This window comes from Salmo salar, chromosome 07 (assembly GCF_965601325.2).
Source record: "Salmo salar chromosome 07, fSalSal1, whole genome shotgun sequence".
Taxonomy (NCBI): Eukaryota; Metazoa; Chordata; class Actinopteri; order Salmoniformes; family Salmonidae; genus Salmo; species Salmo salar.
This window is the reverse complement of record NC_138297.1, coordinates 1793443-1806003: the sequence shown is the minus strand read 5'-3', so window position 1 is coordinate 1806003 and position 12561 is coordinate 1793443. Positions and strand designations below refer to the sequence as shown.

Sequence of the window (12561 nt, the reverse complement as noted above, 5' to 3'; positions counted from 1 at the left end):
TCTATATAGTAGTAGATCATATGTAGTGGTGATGGACCCTGGTCTATATAGTAGTAGATCATATGTAGTGGTGATGGACCCTGGACTATATAATAGTTGATCATATGTAGTGGTGATGGACCCTGGTCTATATAGTAAATCATATGTAGTGGTGATGGACCCTGGTCTATATAGTAGTAGATCATATGTAGTGGTGATGGACCCTGGTCTATATAGTAGTAGATCATATGTAGTGGTGATGGACCCTGGTCTATATAGTAGTAGATCATATGATGTGGTGATGGACCCTGGTCTATATAGTAGTAGATCATATGTAGTGGTGATGGACCCTGGTCTATATTGTAGTAGATCATATGTAGTGGTGATGGACCCTGGTCTATATAGTAGTAGATCATATGAAGTGGTGATGGACCCTGGTCTATATAGTAGTAGATCATATGTAGTGGTGATGGACCCTGGTCTATATAGTAGATCATATGAAGTGGTGATGGACCCTGGTCTATATAGTAGATAATATGTAGTGGTGATGGACCCTGGTCTATATAGTAGCAGATCACATGTAGTGGTGATGGACCCTGGTCTATATTGTAGATCATATGAAGTGGTGATAGACCCTGGTCTATATAGTAGTAGATCATATGTAGTGGTGATGGACCCTGGTCTATATAGTAGTAGATCATATGATGTGGTGATGGACCCTGGTCTATATAGTAGTAGATCATATGTAGTGGTGATGGACCCTGGTCTATATAGTAGTAGATCATATGTAGTGGTGATGGACCCTGGTCTATATAGTATATCATATGTAGTGGTGATGGACCCTGGTCGATATAGTAGATCATATGTAGTGGTGATGGACCCTGGTCTATATAGTAGTAGATCATATGTAGTGGTGATGGACCCTGGACTATATAATAGTTGATCATATGTAGTGGTGATGGACCCTGGTCTATATAGTAGATCATATGTAGTGGTGATGGACCCTGGTCTATATAGTAGTAGATCATATGTAGTGGTGATGGACCCTGGTCTATATAGTAGTAGATCATATGTAGTGGTGATGGACCCTGGTCTATATAGTAGATCATATGTAGTGGTGATGGACCCTGGTCTATATAGTAGTAGATCATATATAGTGGTGATGGACCCTGGTCTATATAGTAGTAGATCATATGTAGTGGTGATGGACCCTGGTCTATATAGTAGTAGATCATATGTAGTGGTGATGGACCCTGGTCTATATAGTAGTAGATCATATGTAGTGGTGATGGACCCTGGTCTATATAGTAGTAGATCATATGTAGTGGTGATGGACCCTGGTCTATATAGTTATAGATCATATGTAGTGGTGATGGACCCTGGTCTATATAGTAGTAGATCATATGTAGTGGTGATGGACCCTGGTCTATATAGTAGTAGATCATATGTAGTGGTGATGGACCCTGGTCTATATAGTAGTAGATCATATGTAGTGGTGATGGACCCTGGTCTATATAGTAGTAGATCATATGTAGTGGTGATGGACCCTGGTCTATATAGTAGTAGATCATATGTAGTGGTGATGGACCCTGGTCTATATAGTAGTAGATCATATGAAGTGGTGATGGACCCTGGTCTATATAGTTATAGATCATATGTAGTGGTGATGGTCCCTGGTCTATATAGTAGCAGATCACATGTAGTGGTGATGGACCCTGGTCTATATTGTAGATCATATGTAGTGGTGATGGACCCTGGTCTATATAGTAGTAGATCATATGTAGTGGTGATGGACCCTGGTCTATATAGTAGTAGATCATATGTCTATATAGATCACTTCATTTGTTTTATTTTATTTTTTAAATATTTAACCCGGTAATTTGACGGAGAAAACATTTACATCAACGAGCTGGGGAATAGTTCCGTGGAGAGGAGGGGCGTGGGGTTTTGTAAGAGCCAATTGGAACCATTTACACACAGAAATAGTCATTGTTGTTGATCAGAGCAGCAGAACACAAGGACAGGAGAGCACCGCTTTAAATTTAGATTTGTTTTATTTCTCACGTTACGTCAAAACAGTCTCTCGTAACAGGGGAGGCCGGGAGGTGCGGGAGGGATGAAAGGAGGGATGAAAGGAGGGATGAAAGGAGGGATGAAAGGGCCGAAGATAAAAACATAAAAAGTGGAATTTCGTCTTCTTCTGACCCCTGACCCCAAGAGGAGGGTAGACAGTCAGCCGTGATGGAGGGTTTAGTTGATTTTGGGGTGACGGTAGTCCTTGCCTGCGAACTTGGCCTTGGCTCCAAGCTCCTCTTCAATCCTGAAGGACATAGAAGTCAGGGGTTAAAGGTCAGGATCCTTCATCTTTGCAACAGAAAATCTTTTCCAGCAGTTTGATTTGAACACATCTGGTGTGTATATATATATATATATACTAGACTGACCCCTACAGGAATACACTAGCTACTGCAGCCTTATGGTATACTGACCCCTACAGGAATACTCTAGCTACTGCACCCGGACTCAGTTAATAATGTTATACTGACCCCTACAGGAATACTCTAGCTACTGCAGCCTTATGGTAGACTGACCCCTACAGGAATACTCTAGCTACTGCAGCCTTATGGTAGACTGACCCCTACAGGAATACTCTAGCTACTGCAGCCTTATGGTAGACTGACCCCTACAGGAATACACCTGCTACTGCAGCCTTATGGTAGACTGACCCCTACAGGAATACTCTAGCTACTGCAGCCTTATGGTAGACTGGTATACACTACAGTAGTAACTTAGTATAAAGTCAGTCAGGCTGCAGTAGCTAGTGTATTCCTGTAGGGGTCAGTGTATTGTAAGGCTACAGTAGCTAGTGTATTCCTGTAGGGGTCAGTATAACATTATTAACTGAGTCAGGGTGCAGTAGCTAGTGTATTCCTGTAGGGGTCAGTGTATTGTAAGGCTACAGTATATTAACTGCAGTAGCAGGTGTATTCCTGTAGGGGTCAGTGTATTGTAAGGCTACAGTATATTAACTGCAGTAGCAGGTGTATTCCTGTAGGGGTCAGTCTACCATAAGGCTGCAGTAGCAGGTGTATTCCTGTAGGGGTCAGTCTACCATAAGGCTGCAGTAGCAGGTGTATTCCTGTAGGGGTCAGTCTACCATAAGGCTGCAGTAGCAGGTGTATTCCTGTAGGGGTCAGTCTACCATAAGGCTGCAGTAGCAGGTGTATTCCTGTAGGGGTCAGTCTACCATAAGGCTGCAGTAGCAGGTGTATTCCTGTAGGGGTCAGTCTACCATAAGGCTGCAGTAGCTAGTGTATTCCTGTAGGGGTCAGTCTACCATAAGGCTGCAGTAGCTAGTGTATTCCTGTAGGGGTCAGTCTACCATAAGGCTACAGTAGCTAGTGTATTCCTGTAGGGGTCAGTGTATTGTAAGGCTACAGTAGCTAGTGTATTCCTGTAGGGGTCAGTATAACATTATTAACTGAGTCAGGGTGCAGTAGCTAGTGTATTCCTGTAGGGGTCAGTGTATTGTAAGGCTACAGTATATTAACTGCAGTAGCAGGTGTATTCCTGTAGGGGTCAGTGTATTGTAAGGCTACAGTATATTAACTGCAGTAGCAGGTGTATTCCTGTAGGGGTCAGTCTACCATAAGGCTGCAGTAGCAGGTGTATTCCTGTAGGGGTCAGTCTACCATAAGGCTGCAGTAGCAGGTGTATTCCTGTAGGGGTCAGTCTACCATAAGGCTGCAGTAGCAGGTGTATTCCTGTAGGGGTCAGTCTACCATAAGGCTGCAGTAGCAGGTGTATTCCTGTAGGGGTCAGTCTACCATAAGGCTGCAGTAGCAGGTGTATTCCTGTAGGGGTCAGTCTACCATAAGGCTGCAGTAGCTAGTGTATTCCTGTAGGGGTCAGTCTACCATAAGGCTGCAGTAGCTAGTGTATTCCTGTAGGGGTCAGTATAACATTATTAACTGAGTCCGGGTGCAGTAGCAGGTGTATTCCTGTAGGGGTCAGTCTACCATAAGGCTACAGTAGCTAGTGTATTCCTGTAGGGGTCAGTCTACCATAAGGCTGCAGTAGCTAGTGTATTCCTGTAGGGGCCAGTGTATTGTAAGGCTACAGTATATTAACTGCAGTAGCAGGTGTATTCCTGTAGGGGTCAGTGTACCATAAGGCTGCAGTATATTAACTGCAGTAGCAGGTGTATTCCTGTAGGGGCCAGTGTATTGTAAGGCTACAGTATATTAACTGCAGTAGCAGGTGTATTCCTGTAGGGGTCAGTCTACCATAAGGCTGCAGTAGCAGGTGTATTCCTGTAGGGGTCAGTCTACCATAAGGCTGCAGTAGCTAGTGTATTCCTGTAGGGGTCAGTCTACCATAAGGCTGCAGTAGCAGGTGTATTCCTGTAGGGGTCAGTCTACCATAAGGCTACAGTAGCTAGTGTATTCCTGTAGGGGTCAGTATAACATTATTAACTGAGTCCGGCTGCAGTAGCAGGTGTATTCCTGTAGGGGTCAGTCTACCATAAGGCTGCAGTAGCAGGTGTATTCCTGTAGGGGTCAGCCTAACATTATTAACTGAGTCAGGCTGCAGTAGCCGGGGTATTCCTGTAGGGGTCAGTGTATTGTAAGGCTACAGTATATTAACTGCAGTAGCAGGTGTACTCCTGTAGGGGTCAGTCTACCATAAGGCTGCAGTAGCAGGTGTATTCCTGTAGGGGTCAGCCTAACATTATTAACTGAGTCAGGCTGCAGTAGCCGGGGTATTCCTGTAGGGGTCAGTGTATTGTAAGGCTACAGTATATTAACTGAGTCCGGCTGCAGTAGCAGGTGTATTCCTGTAGGGGTCAGTGTATTGTAAGGCTACAGTATATGAACTGAGTCAGGGTGCAGTAGCAGGTGTATTCCTGTAGGGGTCAGTGTACCATAAGGCTGCAGTATATTAACTGAGTCAGGGTGCAGTAGCAGGTGTATTCCTGTAGGGGTCAGTCTACCATAAGGCTACAGTATATTAACTGAGTCAGGGTGCAGTAGCAGGTGTATTCCTGTAGGGGTCAGTATGGTATTAACTAGGGTTAACTAGGGTTGGTGTAACTGACCTCATCAGCTGGTTGTATTTGGCCAGACGCTCTGATCTACAGGGGGCACCAGTCTTGATCTGTCCAGTGCAGAGTCCGACCACCAGGTCAGCGATGAAGGTATCCTCTGTCTCTCCGGAACGATGAGACACCATCACACCCCATCCGTTAGACTGGGCCAGTTTACACCTGTTATACACAGAGAATAGATACCATCACACCCCATCCGTTAGACTGGGCCAGTTTACACCTGTTATACACAGAGAATAGATACCATCACACCCCATCCATTAGACTGGGCCAGTTTACACCTGTTACACACAGAGAATAGATACCATCCATTAGACTGGGCCAGTTTACACCTGTTATACACAGAGAATAGATACCATCCATTAGACTGGGCCAGTTTACACCTGTAATAATAATAATACAAAATCATTGTTTAAACTTCTAAAGTACTTTTCATAATGGAAAGAAATCTCAAAGCAAAAAATGAACTAATACTATATAATGAGAAGCTTAGTCGCTACTACACCTGTTACACATAAGAGATGGTCAATTTAGCCCTGTAATATAGTCCCTGTAGCGCAGCTCCAGCAGGGGGCCCTGTAATATAGTGCCTGTAGCGCAGCTCCAGCAGGGGGCCCTGTAATATAGTGCCTGTAGCGCAGCTCCAGCAGGGGGCCGTGTAATATGGTGCCTGTAGTGCAGCTCCAGCAGGGGGCCCTGTAATATAGTGCCTGTAGCGCAGCTCCAGCAGGGGGCCCTGTAATATGGTCCCTGTGTTGCAGCTCCAACAGGAGCCCTGTAGCCTAGTCCCTATGATGCAGCTCTGCAAGGGGGCCCTGTAGCCTCGTCCCTGTGATGCAGCTCTGCAAGGGGGCCCTGTAGCCTAGTCCCTGTAGTGCAGCTCTGCGAGGGAGCCCTGTAGCCTAGTTCCTGTGATCCAGCACTGCAAGGGGGCCCTGTAGCCTAGTCCCTGTAGTGCAGCTCTGCGAGGGGGCCCTATACTTACGCCTTGATGGACTCTGTGACGGAGCCGATCTGGTTGACCTTGAGGAGCAGGCAGTTACAGGCCTTCTTCTCCACGGCCTGCTGGATACGCTTGGGGTTGGTCACGGTCAGATCATCACCCACCACCTGTAGAATAACATACAGATCGGTTAACATATACACTGAGTGTACAAAACATTATGAACACCTACTCTTTCCATGACATAGACTGACCAGGTGAATCCAGGTGAAAGCTATGATCTCTTATTGACGTCAGTTTGTTAATCAATCGGAGGAAACAGGTTAATGAAGGATTTTTTTTTGTTGCCTCAACACAATTGAGACATGGATTGTGTATGTGTGCCATTCAGAGGGTGAACGGACAAGACACACGATTGAAGTGCCTTTGAACGGGGTATGGTGGTAGCTGAATGGGGTATGGTGGTAGCTGAATGGGGTATGGTGGTAGCTGAATGGGGTATGGTGGTAGCTGAATGGGGTATGGTGGTAGCTGAACGGGGTATGGTGGTAGGTGAACGGGGTATGGTGGTAGGTGAACGGGGTATGGTGGTAGCTGAATGGGGTATGGTGGTAGCTGAATGGGGTATGGTGGTAGCTGAATGGGGTATGGTGGTAGCTGAATGGGGTATGGTGGTAGCTGAACGGGGTATGGTGGTAGGTGAACGGGGTATGGTGGTAGCTGAATGGGGTATGGTGGTAGCTGAATGGGGTATGGTGGTAGCTGAACGGGGTATGGTGGTAGGTGAACGGGGTATGGTGGTAGGTGAACGGGGTATGGTGGTAGCTGAACGGGGTATGGTGGTAGGTGAACGGGGTATGGTGGTAGGTGAACGGGGTATGGTGGTAACTGAACGGGGTATGGTGGTAGCTGAATGGGGTATGGTGGTAGCTGAACGGGGTATGGTGGTAGATGAACGGGGTATGGTGGTAGGTGAACGGGGTATGGTGGTAGCTGAATGGGGTATGGTGGTAGGTGAACGGGGTAGTAGGTGAACGGGGTATGGTGGTAGGTGAACAGGGTATGGTGGTAGGTGAATGGGGTATGGTGGTAGGTGAACGGGGTATGGTGGTAGGTGAACGGGGTAGTAGGTGAACGGGGTATGGTGGTAGGTGAACGGGGTATGGTGGTAGGTGAATTGGGTTTGGTGGTAGGTGAACGGGGTATGGTGGTAGGTGAATGGGGTATGGTGGTAGCTGAATGGGGTATGGTGGTAGGTGAACGGGGTATGGTGGTAGGTGAACGGGGTATGGTGGTAGGTGAACGGGGTATGGTGGTAGGTGACGGGGTATAGTGTAGGTGAACGGGGTATGGTGGTAGGTGACGGGGGAATGGTGGTAGGTGAACGGGGTATGGTGGTAGGTGAATGGGGTATGGTGGTAGGTGAACGGGGTATGGTGGTAGGTGAACGGGGTATGGTGGTAGGTGAACGGGGTAGTAGGTGAACGGGGTATGGTGGTAGGTGAACAGGGTATGGTGGTAGGTGAACGGGGTATGGTGGTAGGTGAACGGGGTATGGTGGTAGCTGAATGGGGTATGGTGGTAGGTGAACGGGGTATGGTGGTAGGTGAACGGGGTATGGTGGTAGGTGAACGGGGTATGGTGGTAGGTGACGGGGTATAGTGTAGGTGAACGGGGTATGGTGGTAGGTGACGGGGGAATGGTGGTAGGTGAACGGGGTATGGTGGTAGGTGAATGGGGTATGGTGGTAGGTGAACGGGGTATGGTGGTAGGTGAACGGGGTATGGTGGTAGGTGAACGGGGTAGGGGTAGGTGAACGGGGTATGGTGGTAGGTGAACAGGGTATGGTGGTAGGTGAATGGGGTATGGTGGTAGGTGAACGGGGTATGGTGGTAGGTGAACGGGGTAGTAGGTGAACGGGGTATGGTGGTAGGTGAACGGGGTATGGTGGTAGGTGAACGGGGTATGGGAGTAGGTGAACGGGGTATGGTGGTAGGTGAACGGGGTATGGTGGTAGGTGAACGGGGTATGGTGGTAGGTGAACAGGGTATGGTGGTAGGTGAACGGGGGTATGGTGGTAGGTGAACGGGGTATGGTGGTAGGTGAGACGGGGTATGGTGGTAGGTGAACGGGGTATGGTGGTAGGTGAACGGGGTATGGTGATAGATAACGGGGTATGGTGGTAGGTGAACGGGTTATGGTGGTAGGTGAACGGAGATGGTGGTAGGTGAACGGGGTATGGTGGTACGTGCCAGGTGCACCGGTTTGAGTGTGTCAAGAACTGCAATGCTGCTGGGTTTTTCACACTCAGTTTTCCAGTGTGTATCAAGAATGGTCCACCAGCCAACTTTACCAATGTCTAAGAAAGTAATACTAAGTGTATGTTGTGTAGTAAGCTGTTAGTAGCCCATATGCCTCACCTTAATAATTTAGTCTCTCTCCCCCTCTGAACTTATCCTACTGTTCTGATTTGGTGCTGCAAATGCAGCCTACAGCCTGTTCTAGAGAAATGTCATCATTGAATATTGTAAGAGTTTTCATTGTCTGCTTATATGCCCCTTTTATTTTATCCTATGGTTCTGACTTGGTGTACAGGGAGAACACTGTAAGAACGGCCCATGTTCTGAATTCTGTTGCTGTACATTTCAAAAAGTGCTGAACAAATAGTTATATCAACTACACATTAACGGCTTGCCTCTTATCCGCTCATCGTTCCTTTATGCCATAGTTTGTACATCTCATATTGCTTATCTACGACTCTCTCATTAGTATCTCATTCATCATTTTAGGCAATGTTGGAATGATGCATTTCATTGTTTTGCTTACTTTGTGTATTATAATTTGCTCATGTGCTTTTCTGGGTCTGGAACCATGAAGAGGGGATACTATATAATGTTGTTGGGTCTAGAACCATGAAGAGGGGATACTATATAATGTTGTTGGGTCCATGAAGAGGGGATACTATATAATGTTGTTGGGTCTGTAACCATGAAGAGGGGATACTATATAATGTTGTTGGGTCTGTAACCATGAAGAGGGGATACTATATAATGTTGTTGGGTCTGTAACCATGAAGAGGGGATACTATATAATGTTGTTGGGTCCATGAAGAGGGGATACTATATAATGTTGTTGGGTCTGTAACCATGAAGAGGGGATACTATATAATGTTGTTGGGTCTAGAACCATGAAGAGGGGATACTCTATAATGTTGTTGGGTCTGTAACCATGAAGAGGGGATACTATATAATGTTGTTGGGTCTGTAACCATGAAGAGGGGATACTATATAATGTTGTTGGGTCCATGAAGAGGGGATACTATATAATGTTGTTGGGTCTGTAACCATGAAGAGGGGATACTATATAATGTTGTTGGGTCCATGAAGAGGGGATACTATATAATGTTGTTGGGTCTAGAACCATGAAGAGGGGATACTATATAATGTTGTTGGGTCTGTAACCATGAAGAGGGGATACTATATAATGTTGTTGGGTCTGTAACCATGAAGAGGGGATACTATATAATGTTGTTGGGTCTGTAACCATGAAGAGGGGATACTATATAATGTTGTTGGGTCCATGAAGAGGGGATACTATATAATGTTGTTGGGTCTGTAACCATGAAGAGGGGATACTATATAATGTTGTTGGGTCTAGAACCATGAAGAGGGGATACTCTATAATGTTGTTGGGTCTGTAACCATGAAGAGGGGATACTATATAATGTTGTTGGGTCTGTAACCATGAAGAGGGGATACTATATAATGTTGTTGGGTCTGTAACCATGAAGAGGGGATACTATATAATGTTGTTGGGTCCATGAAGAGGGGATACTATATAATGTTGTTGGGTCTGTAACCATGAAGAGGGGATACTATATAATGTTGTTGGGTCTAGAACCATGAAGAGGGGATACTCTATAATGTTGTTGGGTCTGTAACCATGAAGAGGGGATACTATATAATGTTGTTGGGTCTGTAACCATGAAGAGGGGATACTATATAATGTTGTTGGGTCCATGAAGAGGGGATACTATATAATGTTGTTGGGTCTGTAACCATGAAGAGGGGATACTATATAATGTTGTTGGGTCCATGAAGAGGGGATACTATATAATGTTGTTGGGTTCAAAAATCAAAACTCATTTCGGTATTCGTTATTATTAAGAAGAATGTGTTTTTTATCGAGTTACACAAATCCACAAGGAGTCAGTAGAAACCATATTAGTTTAAGCAAGTACATACCTGTACATAGCCCATCTGTACATAGCCCATCTGTACATAGCCCATCTGTACATAGCCCATCTGTAAATAGCCCATCTGTAAATAGCCCACCCAACTTCCTCATCCCCATACTGTATTTATTTATCTTGCTCCTTTGCACCCCAGTATCTCTACTTGCACATTCATCTTCTGCACATCTACCACTCCAGTATTTAATTGCTAAATTGTAATTATTTCGCCTCTATGGCCTATTTATTGCCTTACCTCCCTTATCTTACCTCATTTGCACTCACTGTATATAGACTTTTCTATTGTGTTATTGTCTGTACGTTTGTTTATGTGTAACTCTGTGTTGTTGTTTACTCCATGTGTAACTCTGTGTTGTTGTTTACTCCATGTGTAACTCTGTGTTGTTGTTTACTCCATGTGTAACTCTGTGTTGTTGTTTACTCCATGTGTAACTCTGTGTTGTTGTTTACTCCATGTGTAACTCTGTTGTTGTTTGTGTCGCACTGCTGTGCTTTATCTTGGCCAGGTCGCAGTTGTAAATGAGAACTTGTTCACAACTGGTTAAATAAAGGTGAAATAAAGGCTGAATGAAGTGTTTCGCTGCCAGACAAGGCTCCGCTGATCGCCAGGTGTAGCTGTGGTAAGGATTCACCTCCATGGTGCTGACAGGAAATCTCTGCTGTTGGGACAGCTTTATGTAGAGACCCTAACAGCTTTATGGAGGCCCTATGTAGAAGCCCTAACAGCTTTATGTAGAGGCCCTAACAGCTTTATGTAGAGACCCTAACAGCTTAATGTAGAGGCCCTAACAGCTTTATGTAGAGGCCCTATCAGCTTTATGTAGAGGCCCTAACAGCTTTATGTAGAGGCCCTAACAGCTTTATGTAGAGGCCCTAACAGCTTTATGTAGAGGCCCTAACAGCTTTATGTAGAGGCCCTAACAGCTTTATGTAGAGACCCTAACAGCTTTATGGAGGCCCTATGTAGAGGCCCTAACAGCTTAATGTAGAGGCCCTAACAGCTTTATGTAGAGGCCCTAACAGCTTTATGTAGAGGCCCTAACAGCTTTATGTAGAGGCCCTAACAGCTTTATGTAGAGGCCCTAACAGCTTTATGTAGAGGCCCTAACAGCTTTATGTAGAGACCCTAACAGCTTTATGGAGGCCCTATGTAGAGGCCCTAACAGCTTAATGTAGAGGCCCTAACAGCTTTATGTAGAGGCCCTAACAGCTTTATGTAGAGGCCCTAACAGCTTTATGTAGAGGCCCTAACAGCTTTATGGAGGCCCTAACAGCTTTATGTAGAGGCCCTAACAGCTTAATGTAGAGGCCCTAACAGCTTTATGTAGAGGCCCTAACAGCTTTATGTAGAGACCCTAACAGCTTTATGTAGAGGCCCTAACAGCTTTATGTAAAGGCCCTAACAGCTTTATGTAGAGGCCCTAACAGCTTTATGGAGGCCCTAACAGCTTTATGTAGAGGCCCTAACAGCTTTATGTAGAGACCCTAACAGCTTTATGTAGAGGCCCTAACAGCTTAATGTAGAGGCCCTAACAGCTTTATGTAGAGGCCCTAACAGCTTTATGGAGGCCCTAACAGCTTTATGTAGAGGCCCTAACAGCTTTATGTAGAGACCCTAACAGCTTTATGTAGAGGCCCTATGTAGAGACCCTAACAGCTTTATGTAGAGGCCCTAACAGCTTTATGTAGAGGCCCTAACAGCTTTATGTAGAGGCCCTAACAGCTTTATGTAGAGGCCCTAACAGCTTTATGTAGAGGCCCTAACAGCTTTATGTAGAGGCCCTAACAGCTTTATGTAGAGACCCTAACAGCTTTATGTAGAGGCCCTATGTAGAGACCCTAACAGCTTTATGTAGAGGCCCTAACAGCTTTATGTAGAGGCCCTAACAGCTTTATGTAGAGGCCCTAACAGCTTTATGGAGGCCCTAACAGCTTTATGTAGAGGCCCTAACAGCTTTATGTAGAGGCCCTAACAGCTTTATGTAGAGGCCCTAACAGCTTTATGTAGAGGCCCTAACAGCTTTATGGAGGCCCTAACAGCTTTATGGAGGCCCTAACAGCTTTATGTAGAGGCCCTAACAGCTTTATGTAGAGGCCCTAACAGCTTTATGTAGAGGCCCTAACAGCTTTATGTAGAGGCCCTAACAGCTTAATGTAGAGGCCCTAACAGCTTTATGTAGAGGCCCTAACAGCTTGTGGGCTTTATGTAGAGGCCCTAACAGCTTGTGGGCTTTATGTAGAGGCCCTAACAGCTTGTGGGCTTTATGTAGAGGCCCTAAC

General features: G+C 45.6%; 1 protein-coding gene across 3 annotated transcripts in view; it reads right to left on the bottom strand.

Moving 5' to 3' along the window:
• Window positions 1-2014: 2014 nt before the first annotated feature.
• eno3 (enolase 3, (beta, muscle)) overlaps window positions 2015-12561 on the bottom strand; it is a 37025-nt gene continuing 26478 nt past the window's right edge. For all 3 annotated transcript variants that reach the window (XM_082977181.1, NM_001139721.1, XM_082977182.1), the window contains 3 exon segments: window positions 6072-6196; window positions 5078-5245; window positions 2015-2299 (listed from right to left, as the gene is read on the bottom strand). In XM_082977181.1, the coding sequence (XP_082833307.1) occupies window positions 2230-2299; window positions 5078-5245; window positions 6072-6196 (363 nt within the window). In that variant the 3' untranslated portion in view covers window positions 2015-2229.